Raw genomic sequence first — 12,549 nt, 5'->3', positions numbered from 1 at the left:
ATCTATTTTTTTTATTTAACAAAAAGAAGCTTGACGTGCTTAGATGCATTTGCATTGGGGACATGGTTTTCCCAGATTGAAGTGTGCACTGCTGAAACCAAAAAAGTATCGAACTTCAACGCCTGGTGCTACGTTACACTGCCCATTGTCACTGTTACTGCTTCTCGAGCAAATGTGATAATGAAAGAATGCACAGTGCTGCGCATTCTTCCCTGCACTCACACGCTTTCAGCCCAATGAATGGAGTCAAAGTCCCGAGCGCACAATGTCCAGACGCTGCCCTCAACTTTAGGCATTTGCTGCCCAAGTGCTCTGGGAAATATATAGGGTTTGAGGGGATACACAGAAGTGTGCTTTTAGTCCGTTTCCATGGCTGCAGACAGTGTGACCGTCTGAGAGTTAGCACGATGCCTTTCCAACAAAACCTTCTTTTACATTTCCTGCCATTATCGTCGATGCGTGGTGTGAGCCGTGTCTCCGTTTATCTGTATATCTGTCTCCCTTCTCATTTTACAGCAGTTCCTCTACCTTCCCTTAGCCCAGGTGGAGGTGAGACAACCAGCTGGGAGTCTGCTAGCTTGCTTACCCCCAAATGAGCTCTATGCTGGCATTGTTTCATTTGCTGTCCAGATTTGTGCTATTGTCCTGTGCAGTTCCACCCAATGTGGAGTTATTATCTCTCGGAGCTGGACCGTGTCATCTGATAAAGAAAGGCAAGGTGCTTTCGGAAACCTGTCCCGTCACCTTTACTCGCAACTTTGTTAGGTTCTCGACCGCTGTGTTTAGGAGCTGTGTAGTGAAATATTTTCGACCTTGAGGTAGTCATGGATCCAAGCTGGAATTTTGGCTTCTTACACTTTTTCTTTTTCTCCTCCCTTCAGTTTCCAGGGTGAAGCAAAAGCTACTTTTGGAAAGCTGTTTTTCCTTTAATTTCTGTTTGCAGACAAATAGGAATACTTTATATGTAATTCAACAGTTAAGGAGACACAGACATATACATTTTTTTTTTATTTCTTGTATTTTTATTAATCAATTTAGCTTATTTTTTAGTGCTTGCACATTTGATTGAAGTGTATATGTATACACGTCAATCTGGGAAAACCATGTCCCCAATGCAAATGCATTTAAGCACATCAACCTTCTTTTTGTTAAATAAAAAAATGATTATTGCCATATTTAAAAATTTTCTGTCATTTCTCAGTTTGACACTGGGGAAAGGCCATTTCTCTATAGATTAACTAACAGCTCCCCCTTATGAACGGATGGGGCCTTGCACATTCTCTGAACCAATCAAAAGCTTCTGTAACCAAACCTCCAGTGTCCCTTGTTCTGAATGTCACCTTGCTTTTCAATTAGTGTCAGAGGTGCTTCGTTTGTGCCTCTGGGCTTTCTTTTATTTTTAGGCAAGTGGGGGCTGCTGTAATGAATGTCAAGCTAATAGTCTCTAGCCCATCATCATGAACTGAGTAGTGTGCCACTCAGGATGTCATTTCAGTATTTGGTCCCCCGCTGTTGTTGTGTTTTATTAGGTTTGGGGCTATTGATTAGTTTATGTATCAGTCTGTCTGCCTTTAGCTCTCTCCCAGACCTCATTTGGGATAGTTCAGACCTTTAGGCAGTAGTTTCCATGTGCACCCTCACTCTGATGCCATGGTCTGCATGTTAGCTTACACTCTCCATAAAGTCACTTTGATTTCAACTAATGATTCCAACAACATTTATTCTTGTGTTTTCTGAAATGAAATTATTTTCCTACCGTCAGTATGTAATCTCTTCTTTACAGACCTCTTTCCTGTTGTTATCCATGCCCGTTTCTGTTTGCATTGATCGTCTACTGTTTCTTTTTCCATTCCCTGGACATCCCTGTTGGCAATGCGAACCTTTCCATTAAGCTTTTATTTATGTGTGTGTGTGTTATATAAAGGGAACTCCTTATGGGATTTAACTCTGTGCCAATTTAACACTATGCGATTGAACCAGTCTCTTTTCTGCCATATGAATGTTTGTTAAATGATTAAGTAATGCTGCATGATATGAGCTTCACTGCCTTTTGCATCCATATCTCAAGGTTTGAAAATGAACCTAAAAAAGCAGTTTTCCTGATCAGCAGAACACAGCAGTGCACCATCCTGACCATCATGCAATATTCATGATGGCGTGTTGTTGGCATTATTGTATCACTGTATAGTTTCCATAACCCCATTCACCTGCATCTTGTCTCAGGTGAAAGTGAACATTATAGGGGATGTGGTGGACCAGGGCTCCACTAACCTGAGCGTAGACCACGCTGGCTTCAGCCCCCATGCTGCCATTTACTCCATGCGACCAGACGTCCGATGCATTGTCCACATCCGTACTCCAGCCACCTCTGCTGTAAGTGTTCCTGAGAGCAAATTAATCAGATGTTCTTCATGTACAGTACCAGTCAAAATTTTGTGATAAAGTGGTAGAGAGAAGCCTGTTTTGCAGACTTTTGCCTTTTTGCCAGACTTAAGTCCCGTGTCTTCAATTTCATCCTATGTAAAAAATGCAAGACCCATAAATGAATAGGCGCATCTAAACTGTGTTTGTTCTGTAATTATTCTTCTCCTAACACCACATCAGGTCTCCTCTATGAAATGCGGACTGCTTCCCATATCTCAAGAGGCTCTGATCTTGGGGGATATTGCATACTACAACTACCAAGGCTGCCTAGATGAACAGGAGGAGCGTGTTGAGCTCCAGAAGGCTCTGGGACCATCTGCCAAGGTACTGACAAAACCAATATACAGCATCCTGTCAATAGGCCCTCACTTATTAAAAAAAAATGAACAAGCATAAATGTCAAAAAAAACCTTTCAAATGTTACCATATAATTGGCATTATTTGTAATTGGCAAATTCTTTCTGAGGAAACATCTGGAAATTATTGTCTGTATTGTCGTGGGGACGCTGTGTAGGCTCAGGAGATAAACATGAATAATTTTCCAATAAAACTTTTAATTCTTTGTTGACTTGACCCAATGAAGTCACCCTTTTGTCACACATTCTAGAGAGTCTGGTGTGCTGAACTTGAATCATTGGCTGAACGCGGCATTAAAGTTCAAGAGGGGGATTTAATAGGGTGTTTGCTGCTATTTTGATTTAAATATCCATTTTGTTTCTATTGTGATCTGTTACTAGGTGCTGGTCCTGAGGAATCATGGGGTTGTTGCTCTTGGAGAAACTATAGAAGAAGCCTTTCACTACATCTACAATGCCCAGTTTGCTTGTGAGATACAAGTAAGTGATTTTGGAATATATATATAGCAGATAGCAGTACAACATAATCATTACCTGTAATGTAAATAACTATGTTGAATAAATATTTTTGGCATATATAGGCATATATTTGCATAGGCAAACAATTACATCAGATGATACATTTTATACAAAATTTGATACAAGTACTTTTCTTAACTTTTCTTAAGAATAAATACTTATTTCTTTTCCAGTAATTCATGCAATGTTCGAGAAACATTCCAGTCCTGCTCTCTTTTGTGAGGAACTCCACTGCGATCCTGCTAACAGGAATTATTACAGAAATTACACGAAAATATGATGTGCATCTAAAATCTCCACAGTGTAAACAAAGCATTACCCCTGACAGCGAAGCCTGCTTAATTTCTAAAAATAAATCCCCACGGAGTGCAGTTTGACTTGTGGTAAAAAGAATCTGGCCCATGATCCCTTTGCGATTACCAGAGACCACCTCTTCACCAGTTGATTCTGCCGTCTCCTGTGTCTGAATTCGACTTGTGGCCTTTCCGTCTCTTTTCTCAGGTGAACGTGTTCTGTGCAGGCGGTATGGACAACCTGATTGTGTTGGACCTGGAGAAGTACAAGCCACGAACACAAGCCGTAGCGGAGGCAGGGGTCAGCATGGGGGGGCAGCACAAGTGGAAGGTGGGCGAGCTGGAATTTGAGTCGCTCATGCGTATGCTGGACAACTTGGTGAGTTGGAGCACTGAGCAGCCAAAACGGAACCCACATGTAAACACACTTTTATTTGTGGTTCATCTAATGCACCCTGCCTCTGGTCATTATTTAGACCCTAAATAAAAAGCCCCATTATAACCCGCCGGTTTACAAGCGAGAGAAGTGCGGCCCAGCGCATCCTATTGTATTTCAGTGACTGTAACCTGACTTCCTGCGACTCTGTCCCCTCTGGGTTGTTTCCAGTTGAAAAATTCCGATTTGAACAATCCATACTGGATTAACTTTAACCCTTTTAGAATGCAGGACTCTGGCCATCCGCTGTTCCATGCTGCTGTTGCCATGGCGCTCCTCCCTTGACCTGTTGTGTAAGCAGATCAGTGTAAATCTGGCACAGGATTTGTGTGTCATCAGCTGCTGCACCGTCCAGATTACGGCCTGGAGCGGTGTGCTGTACCTCTGTGTGTGTGGGCGGGGGCAAGTTTAATAGAAATGCCAGATGCTGCCGACATTATCATATTGTTTACAGGCTGAAGTGTTGCAGTCTGTGATTGACAGTAAAACATCTGCTCCTCTCTTCCCCTTGCACATTCACTCTCGCTCATATTTCTACACGCGCACACACCCTTTTTCAGTGGTTGAAGCGTGAACCTCAGTGTGAGACGCATCAGGATTATAGTCGCAGCTTGGTAAATTCCCTGAAATGTGTTTTCTGATGTGTCTGGCACATGCTCAAGATGAGCATTTAAATCTATTAGTCATACTTACATATGCCGTGTATAGTATACACATGACAAAAGTCGTGTGTGTGTGTGTGTGTGTGTGTGTGTGTGTGTGTACAGAGGTGTTCCTGGAATATAGAAACTGGCCATTTGAACAGACGTGTTAAGGATTACGGTTGCATCACGGCCAAATTCAGCAACCCTGGTAGGCCACTGCAGTAGAAATCGTGCTGACCGCGAATAGGAGTCCACAGCCACAGTCACTCATGTGCGCACTGAGATATATGAGCGTCTTTATAAGAAAACAGCACTTCTGTGATAATTGGGGTTAATCAGTCATGATTGATGCTGAGATTTCTGCAGTAATGAGGGCAACTTTTTCCTTCCTTCTGCTTCTGGATTCTTCTTTTACTTACTGCTAATCCTAAAGGCTGGTTTTACATGATTCTATTTGGTATTTTATATTATTCTCTAGATATGCTGAGACAGACATTCAGATGAAATGCTTCAATATCAATCAGCATACTAAGTCTTTTCCATTTGGCATTGAAGTTGAAAATTGGTTTTGAATAGCATTTTTTTTTTTTTTAATAATAATAATAAAGATGTACAACATCTAAATGTATTGTTACATTGAACTTTTTTTTTTACAATTTAGATTGTACATTTCTCGGCCCAGACCTGTAATGCTTAAAAAGAGCTTGGTATAAATGTTCATGTTGTGTCCCTTTCTGCAGACTGTGACACTGCATTGCTGCAATTTCACAATACATTTTTTAAACAGGGCTACAGGACAGGATATGCATACCGACACCCAATAATAAGGGAGAAGCCCCGATACAAGAGCGAGGTTGAGATTCCAGCCACGGTCACAGCCTTTGCGTTTGACGATGACGAGGCAGCAGTGCGGCTTCCCTACAGGTTCCTGCAGCAGCGGCAGCAGCGGGAGAAAACACGCTGGCTCAACTCCCCCAACAGCTACACCAGGGTCTGCAGTGATGATAGCAGCACAAAGACCATGGTGTGTGTGTGTTCATGTGACTTTATTGGGTGGTATAGAACAAGTTAATTCTGAGTGTCAGAATGGTGTATGCTGATTTGAAAACCTGTCCTTTGTGGCTGTTTTAATTGTGTGAGTGCTCCTGCTGCTTAAGGACTGAAGTGACTGTAGGCCGTTTGCCCAGCATTTTTTCCAGGATGTAGGGTGTGGCTCAATTCCTGTCACAATAACCTAGAAATTAGGAAATTATCTACATATGTTAGTAACATGTTATGTTGATCATTTGCCTCATATTGTGAATTTATAGATTGCTTTTGCATTTGATGAGCTCTTCTGCCATCTTGTGGTGTGTAAGGGATCTCAAATTATTTGTTTTTGGCAATGCATAATTTACTTGAAACACAATGCAGCGTTTTTACACAACAGTATTTGCACTATTTTACTCTGCGCATTTATTATTTCAGTAGTTCAGCGCTGTCAGTCTCATTATTGTCTACATGTTTTTGTCAAATACCTGTGTCCCCTGTTTGCACTTTATGTAGCTCAGTTTGTCTGTCACACACACATGCACTTTGTCAGAATGTAATGTTGTTTAAATGTTACATGTAACACCAGGTTCACTATGTACTGTCTAATACGTATATAGCAGAAATGACAATAAAGTCAACTTTTTTATGACCCCTTTTCTCCTCTTGTAGTGGATGCGATCAGATGACTCCAGTAACAGCAGTGGAACCCCCATTAGAATTGAAGATCCCAACCAGTTTGTCCCCCTCAACACTAACCCCAGTGAAGTGCTGCAAAAGAGAATCAAAGTAAGTCTAGAATTGCCGTGCTGTTTCTGCTGTCTACTTTTTCTCTATGCCTATTTATACATATGGGTCTGATTTTGAATATGTGGGGTTCTGTTCTGCAAGATCCGGGAGCAGAATAGATATGACACGATGACACCTGGGCCCCAGTCTCACCTGCTTGCTGGCATTGTGGTGGAGAGACCACCGGTAAGTACCTCACTTTTGACTGGCCCTCAGCTTGTTTTTTTTAGTTCAATTGAAACGTAAGACATTGCATAAAATTCCACTCAATTGGTTTCTTTTTATTTTTGGTGATACCCAAATATGTTTCGATATTGGCTTAAAATAGATTTCCTTCAAATTCTACCAAAGGATATGTTGCCCAGTCAGATTCTATATAGTGCTTTTTGTGTTTATAATCTCAAATCACTTTATTCATCACTTTAAACTGACACCCAGATTTGCATAGTTCTTAGCTCATTGTCTTTCTTGATTTCTATTTTTCACAATTTTATCAAGTCTAATTATGCCAATGGCCCAAAAAGAGGATTTCCAGTAGGGCTGTGGTTTGTCCTCGGCCACTAGGTGGTGACAAAAGTCTTGTGCAAGAAACAATTTACATATTCAAACTGCAGTTTCCATAGTTCTCTCATTACGTTCTTGCTTTTCTCTCACTGTTTCATCATTAAGGGCGAAGTCTCAATGAAGGTAAAAGTGTGTTTCTGAATGCAGCCCATAATTTCTTTTTTTCCCCTCTGGGTTGATTGTGTTGCGTTATTTGCCTATAATTTTTTTTTTCATTGCATAGGATAATGTGTTGTTCAGTTTGGTTGCATTTTGATTTCTGTGTGGACAGTGGGTGTGACTGGCTGGGTGTGTACGTTCAGCACCTCTCCCAGCATACCTGCCTTTTGTATTGCAGGGATGATCCTCTGTAATAAAGTATTGTCTTGTAAAATGCATGGTTGTATACATTGTTGCAGTGTGCGTCATGCCTTGAACTTTTGACTCAGTGAGTGGGTGTGTGCGCGCACGTGTGTGCGTGTAAACGGTGGCGTCCCTGTGGCCATTGAGTTCATGTCAGCGTGATCTTTCACTACTACGCTACACAAAAGCGTTCCCTGTCACTGTGGATGGTTTTGTAAATGTATTCTCTTCTCAGCCCTACACAGGGACAGATGAAGAGCAGACCGGCCCTCTGCCCCCCAACCCCTTCAGCCAGCTGTCAGAGGAGCTGGACACCCATAAGAGGAGCACAGATCTGGGTACGCATGGCATCATTCACCTGTGTGAGATTTCATCCGGTCATGCAGTTGGTTGGTTTAGAGAGCGAGCCCGACTGTTGCCTGAAGACGAGGTCCGCATCTTGGTTGTGCAAATATATCTTGTGATGAGGCTTAATGAAACCTTTTAGCAAAAAAAAAAAAACGGTTCCCTCATACGTTTGACATAGCTCTAGTTTTCACAATGCTTTGTTTGAATCATTTTTGCATGCATTCGACAGGTTTTAACAGAATTGAACCAAAGCTTTTGTACAGAAAACGTTAAAACCCTTAGTACTTGCACAACTGGCATTTACTGCTTTAAATTTAAAACTGGGTAATGAATTGACATGAGCCAGTGCGTTTACTGCAGACCCACTCCTCGTGTTAATTAAACTATTAACATATCAAAGGACTATAGCATATGCTAAAGACTGTAACAGGCTGTGGTGGAGGTCACGTAAAGGTCAGATGAAATGAGCACCCACATGCGCACGCTGTTGTTCTGTCTGAAACCCCAGGCATTGATTCTCCGTTTCACAAGGGACATCTACGCAGACCATCGATGTTTAAGCTATTGTAGTGGTCTCCAGGCAATCTCTTTGTATTCATGTCATGTGACCTGTTATATTGCATGCAACTGAATTTTTGTAGTCTGTTGAAGCTGCTTGTCTTTGGCCACTGCTGAGTTGCATTAGTGGCATGTTTAATTGGTACTCTTGGAAAACGTGTCTGCCTGTCCTTTCCTCACTCTTACTTATTAAACTGTGTGCATGTAAATGTAGATTTATTTAAAGACAATTTGAATCATTCTTTTTGCATTCATCAACATTGCAGTTTGCGATTTTAATCACATGATTTGTAACGGCATGTGGATGCAAGGTCTTCGGGACACACGGTCTCTTTCATGGATTGTGCATTTGAAGTATTTTTCAGACAATTGAGTGTTTACTGGAAATCTGTTCTCCAAATATCATGAGGTATATCAGGATTTCCTTTTTCTTTCTTTAACCCTTCTTTGCCTACTGGTATAGTGCAACTTGGACACTGTCCTTCCAAGTCCTTACCGCTGCTTTGAGACTGTGCATGTCTTCCTCTAACCTGTGTTTTACTACACTGTCCCCGACCCCACCCCCTAAATCCCCTACAGATGGCGAGCACGAACTGCTAACTTCTGACAGCGCCTCCACACTCTCCCAATGTCTGTCCCTAACCCCGTCTTCACAATTCACTCCAGCTTCAGAAGGTACCTGAGAGAGAGAGAAAGAGACACAGGGGCACTGTTTTGCACAGAGGATGTATGTGTTGTATTGAATGAAAACGTAGGCATGTGACCTCTTCATTTGTTCTCAGATGGAGCTTCTCATTATTTTAATTTTTATTTTTTTTTGTCCTTCCAGGAATTTGAATGTATATATTTTGTTAGCACCCATGAGTGACATTGAAACATTGTCAAAACGCTTTAACTTTTCTGCGGGATATTTGATCTTCCACTACTACTCATTCGATTGTAGGGCAACAAACCGTAGTTCATGTTTCACTTTTATTAAAATAACCTAACATCTGTAATCATCGATGTATGATTTTATTTTTGTTACACAGTCCACCAGATGTCAAAATTACAGAGGTAGCACACATCACGTGTGAGACACGAATGTCTTATTTTTCCAACAAAAATGTTCTCATTGGAATAAATTGAATATTACAGCTTGCATTCCATTTTGCATTAATTTTTTTGCCAAATCAGACATTAGGCTGCAAAAGCCAAATGGAAACCAAATTTATGTCAGTGTCTGCAGCATTGTACTTCATGAGGAGAGAGTGTAGCAAACAAGAGGACCTGCTTCTCTGAATAGTTCATGTAATTAATGCCTTGTGATTTATTAAAAGCTGCAAATTTTATATTACAAATTGAATATTATGAAGATTCATATTATGACGTATGTTTTTTTTTTTTTTTTTTTTTTTTTTTTTTTTAATTGCACATTCATAGTTCTTAAAATGATTATCTTTTCTATCACAGAAAACCACACAGGCATCTTCCTGAATGGAAAAGACAAGGGCCACGATATGGAGGATGAGCTGGTCAAGCGTGTGAGTCAGCTGACCACCAGCGGGGAGAGCGAGGAGCTCGGTGTCAGACCCGGGGAGAAAATCGAAGAGGCGCTGCTGTCCGACAGCTCGCCCTCTAAGTCGCCCAACAAGAAGAAGAAGAAATTCCGCACCCCATCCTTCCTGAAAAAGAACAAAAAGAAGGAGAAGGCCGAGGTGTAGAAGGGGCCATGGGAACGACGGTTGCTGTTGCTTACTGGGGGATCTGAATTCATGCAGGTTGTTCAAACCTGAAATTGGGAAGCTGTTTAGTCTTTAGTCTTTAGTTTTAATACAATAGTAGTTTACATTGTACTGGATGATCTAATCTGATTTTCAGTTTCACGGTAGATTTACCGGTTTGAATACTACTTTTATTTTATTTTTTTTTTATGGTTTTTACAAATTCTTGGCACATTGTGAAAGAAATTCTGCATAGCGACTGTGGCGACAGAAGTCATTTTTTTGCACCAGTGCAGGTTATCAAAGAATTGTGGGAATCTTTTCAGTTGGTGACAAACTCCTGATAAACTGGCTCTTCCTGTAAGTGAATCTTTGATGGTTATCTGTGAAATCTGAAAAACTCAGTCACTAGCCTTAAGTATCGTCAGGCAATATAAGCATGAGCTGTACAATACTGTGCACCAAACCCAATTTTACTGCTCATTTCCACTTCCTCCACTGACCAGGTTGCCACCTTTGTTCACATTGAAGTGTCTTTAGTCTGTTGGACAATAGAATTAAAAGCCACACTGGTTCTCATTTTTATAGCCTGATAATCATTACTTCATTCTTTTTTTTTATGAAAAATTCCAGTGGGACACTAAGGCGTAGCATGAGGATCTATCTAATCCTGAGTCTATCAATGCTGAGGTTCACTGCCAGGCCTACACTCAATAATCAAAAATGGGAGGAAAAAAGGCTTTTGCTTTTGTGGAATGTGTGTGTGTGTGTGTGTGTGTGTGTGTGTGTGTGTGTGTGTGTGTGTGTGTGTGTGTGTGTGTGTGTATGTGTGTGTGCACTTTTAGGATAAGAAAAAATTATATCATCTCATCTTTTTGTTAAAATTGACCATGGAGGTTTTGTCAGCTTTTCTATGCTTTTGTGGAGCATTTGGAGGATACCTGGTTTCTCATTCTGCATTACTAAATTAGTTACTTACACAAAGAGAACATGTAAACTGGATAATGCTGCAAGCTATATTTAATTCTGTAATTCTTACTATTGTGCTGCACTTTTTCATGGTATATAAATCTAAACAATGGATGTTTTCAGAAGGGAGAAGCGGATAAATGAGTGGCACAAGGATGTGACATTTCTGCTATTAGAAAAGAACTACTATATACGACTGCGTAATGCATCCAATATATTATGTACGTGTAAACCGATTACAAAATAAGATCTGAGCCTGAAGACCATTGCATCTTTTAAAATCAAAAGAAAATAAAGCCAAAAAAAGTAAAGGCCCATCAGCATGGAGCAATGATGGTTTAAGCAAGAAAAAACCCATGTGGTTTGTTCTGTATGTATTAACACAGTATGAAGTATATATATGTTATGAACTATATGGAATTATGAGACAAGGGTTGGGAATTTGCCTGCAGCGGTGAGAGGGACCTGGTAGGCTTTGTCACAAGACCCCATATTGTACCTATAAGACACTATAATTAAACTCATTAGTCACTCCTAGCAGCCACTCCAAGTATCAGAGCTGCACCCCCCACCCTTATATCCTTTATGAATCTGACTAGTTCAATTCAAGTGTTTTTATACTGCTGCTTTCCTTTTTTCTTTATTATTATTACTTTTTGTAATGTTTGGTACTGCTTTCCCTTCCAATGCAAGCATCATGCCCAAGTTAAAGTGACTATTACATTACCTTGGTTATGCTGTATCTGTACATCAAAATATTACAGTGAGAGCAGTATGACTGAGCATGACCAGACAGAAGTAGACAGGACCGACATTTATAACGAAAGCAGTACAGGGTCTACAGGCTGACGTACTGGACTGAGCGTGGAGAGGCGAGTGGAAGATGTGTAAATAGCATGTGGCATTCAGGTGTTCGAATGGATGTTTCAATATGGATTGTGGGTCAGCTAGGAAACTTTAACATCACAAATTTTATGACCTGTAGTTATTACTTTTTTCCCCGGTATCCCCATCATCCCAATGTTTTGTTCGTTTTTGCAGTATATCAGATAATTGTGTCGTTTTCTTTAACCACTCATGAATTTATATTTTCTGCAATGAATACATTTTCACTATTACTTCTCTCTCTCTAACCAATTGCACCTTGTTTTTACTAATGCCTGTCACCATTTTGTTCATGTTCAAAGAAAAAACTGCTTTGGCATGCAACTGTCTGTGAAATTATACATAAATTGTTATCTAATGGAGTTGCTTTTAGATGTATGGCTAATCAATGTAAATTCAGAAATAAAAACTATTTTAAGAAACATCTGTGTTTGTGGACTTTTTACTCTGGTAAATTTAATGCATTCTCGTAAACCTGACTTGCCATCGGTGCTTTAATAATGGCCATTGTTTACGCTAATTTGGGTTGTCACTGTACTGGTTTAATGCTGCAGGGCTCAAATTGCCTTTATGTTATTAGAAATCTACAGTCACATTTTACCAACCAGTGGAGTAAATTTTAGTTTGATACTTGTTTGATTGGCTCTTGATAGTGATTACAACTACGCAAAGTTTCCCCCAATTCTTTTT

General features: G+C 40.4%; 1 protein-coding gene across 5 annotated transcripts in view; it reads left to right on the top strand.

Annotated features, from left to right (window-relative positions):
* Positions 1-12,281, top strand: part of add3a (adducin 3 (gamma) a) — a 62,304-nt gene extending 50,023 nt beyond the window's left edge. For 2 of the 5 annotated variants that reach the window (XM_028972816.1, XM_028972815.1), the window contains exons 6-16: positions 2,224-2,373; positions 2,605-2,748; positions 3,162-3,260; positions 3,801-3,971; positions 5,460-5,696; positions 6,374-6,490; positions 6,593-6,676; positions 7,160-7,177; positions 7,632-7,734; positions 8,882-8,977; positions 9,755-12,281. In XM_028972816.1, the coding sequence (XP_028828649.1) occupies positions 2,224-2,373; positions 2,605-2,748; positions 3,162-3,260; positions 3,801-3,971; positions 5,460-5,696; positions 6,374-6,490; positions 6,593-6,676; positions 7,160-7,177; positions 7,632-7,734; positions 8,882-8,977; positions 9,755-10,005 (1,470 nt within the window). In that variant the 3' untranslated portion in view covers positions 10,006-12,281. The remainder of the gene's footprint in view (positions 1-2,223; positions 2,374-2,604; positions 2,749-3,161; positions 3,261-3,800; positions 3,972-5,459; positions 5,697-6,373; positions 6,491-6,592; positions 6,677-7,159; positions 7,178-7,631; positions 7,735-8,881; positions 8,978-9,754) is intronic. The other 3 variants (XM_028972817.1, XM_028972818.1, XM_028972819.1) reach the window with 3 other exon arrangements.
* Positions 12,282-12,549: the final 268 nt, after the last annotated feature.

This window comes from Denticeps clupeoides, chromosome 3, assembly GCF_900700375.1.
Source record: "Denticeps clupeoides chromosome 3, fDenClu1.1, whole genome shotgun sequence".
NCBI classification, from domain to species: Eukaryota; Metazoa; Chordata; class Actinopteri; order Clupeiformes; family Denticipitidae; genus Denticeps; species Denticeps clupeoides.
This window is presented reverse-complemented; position numbering and strand designations above follow the sequence as displayed.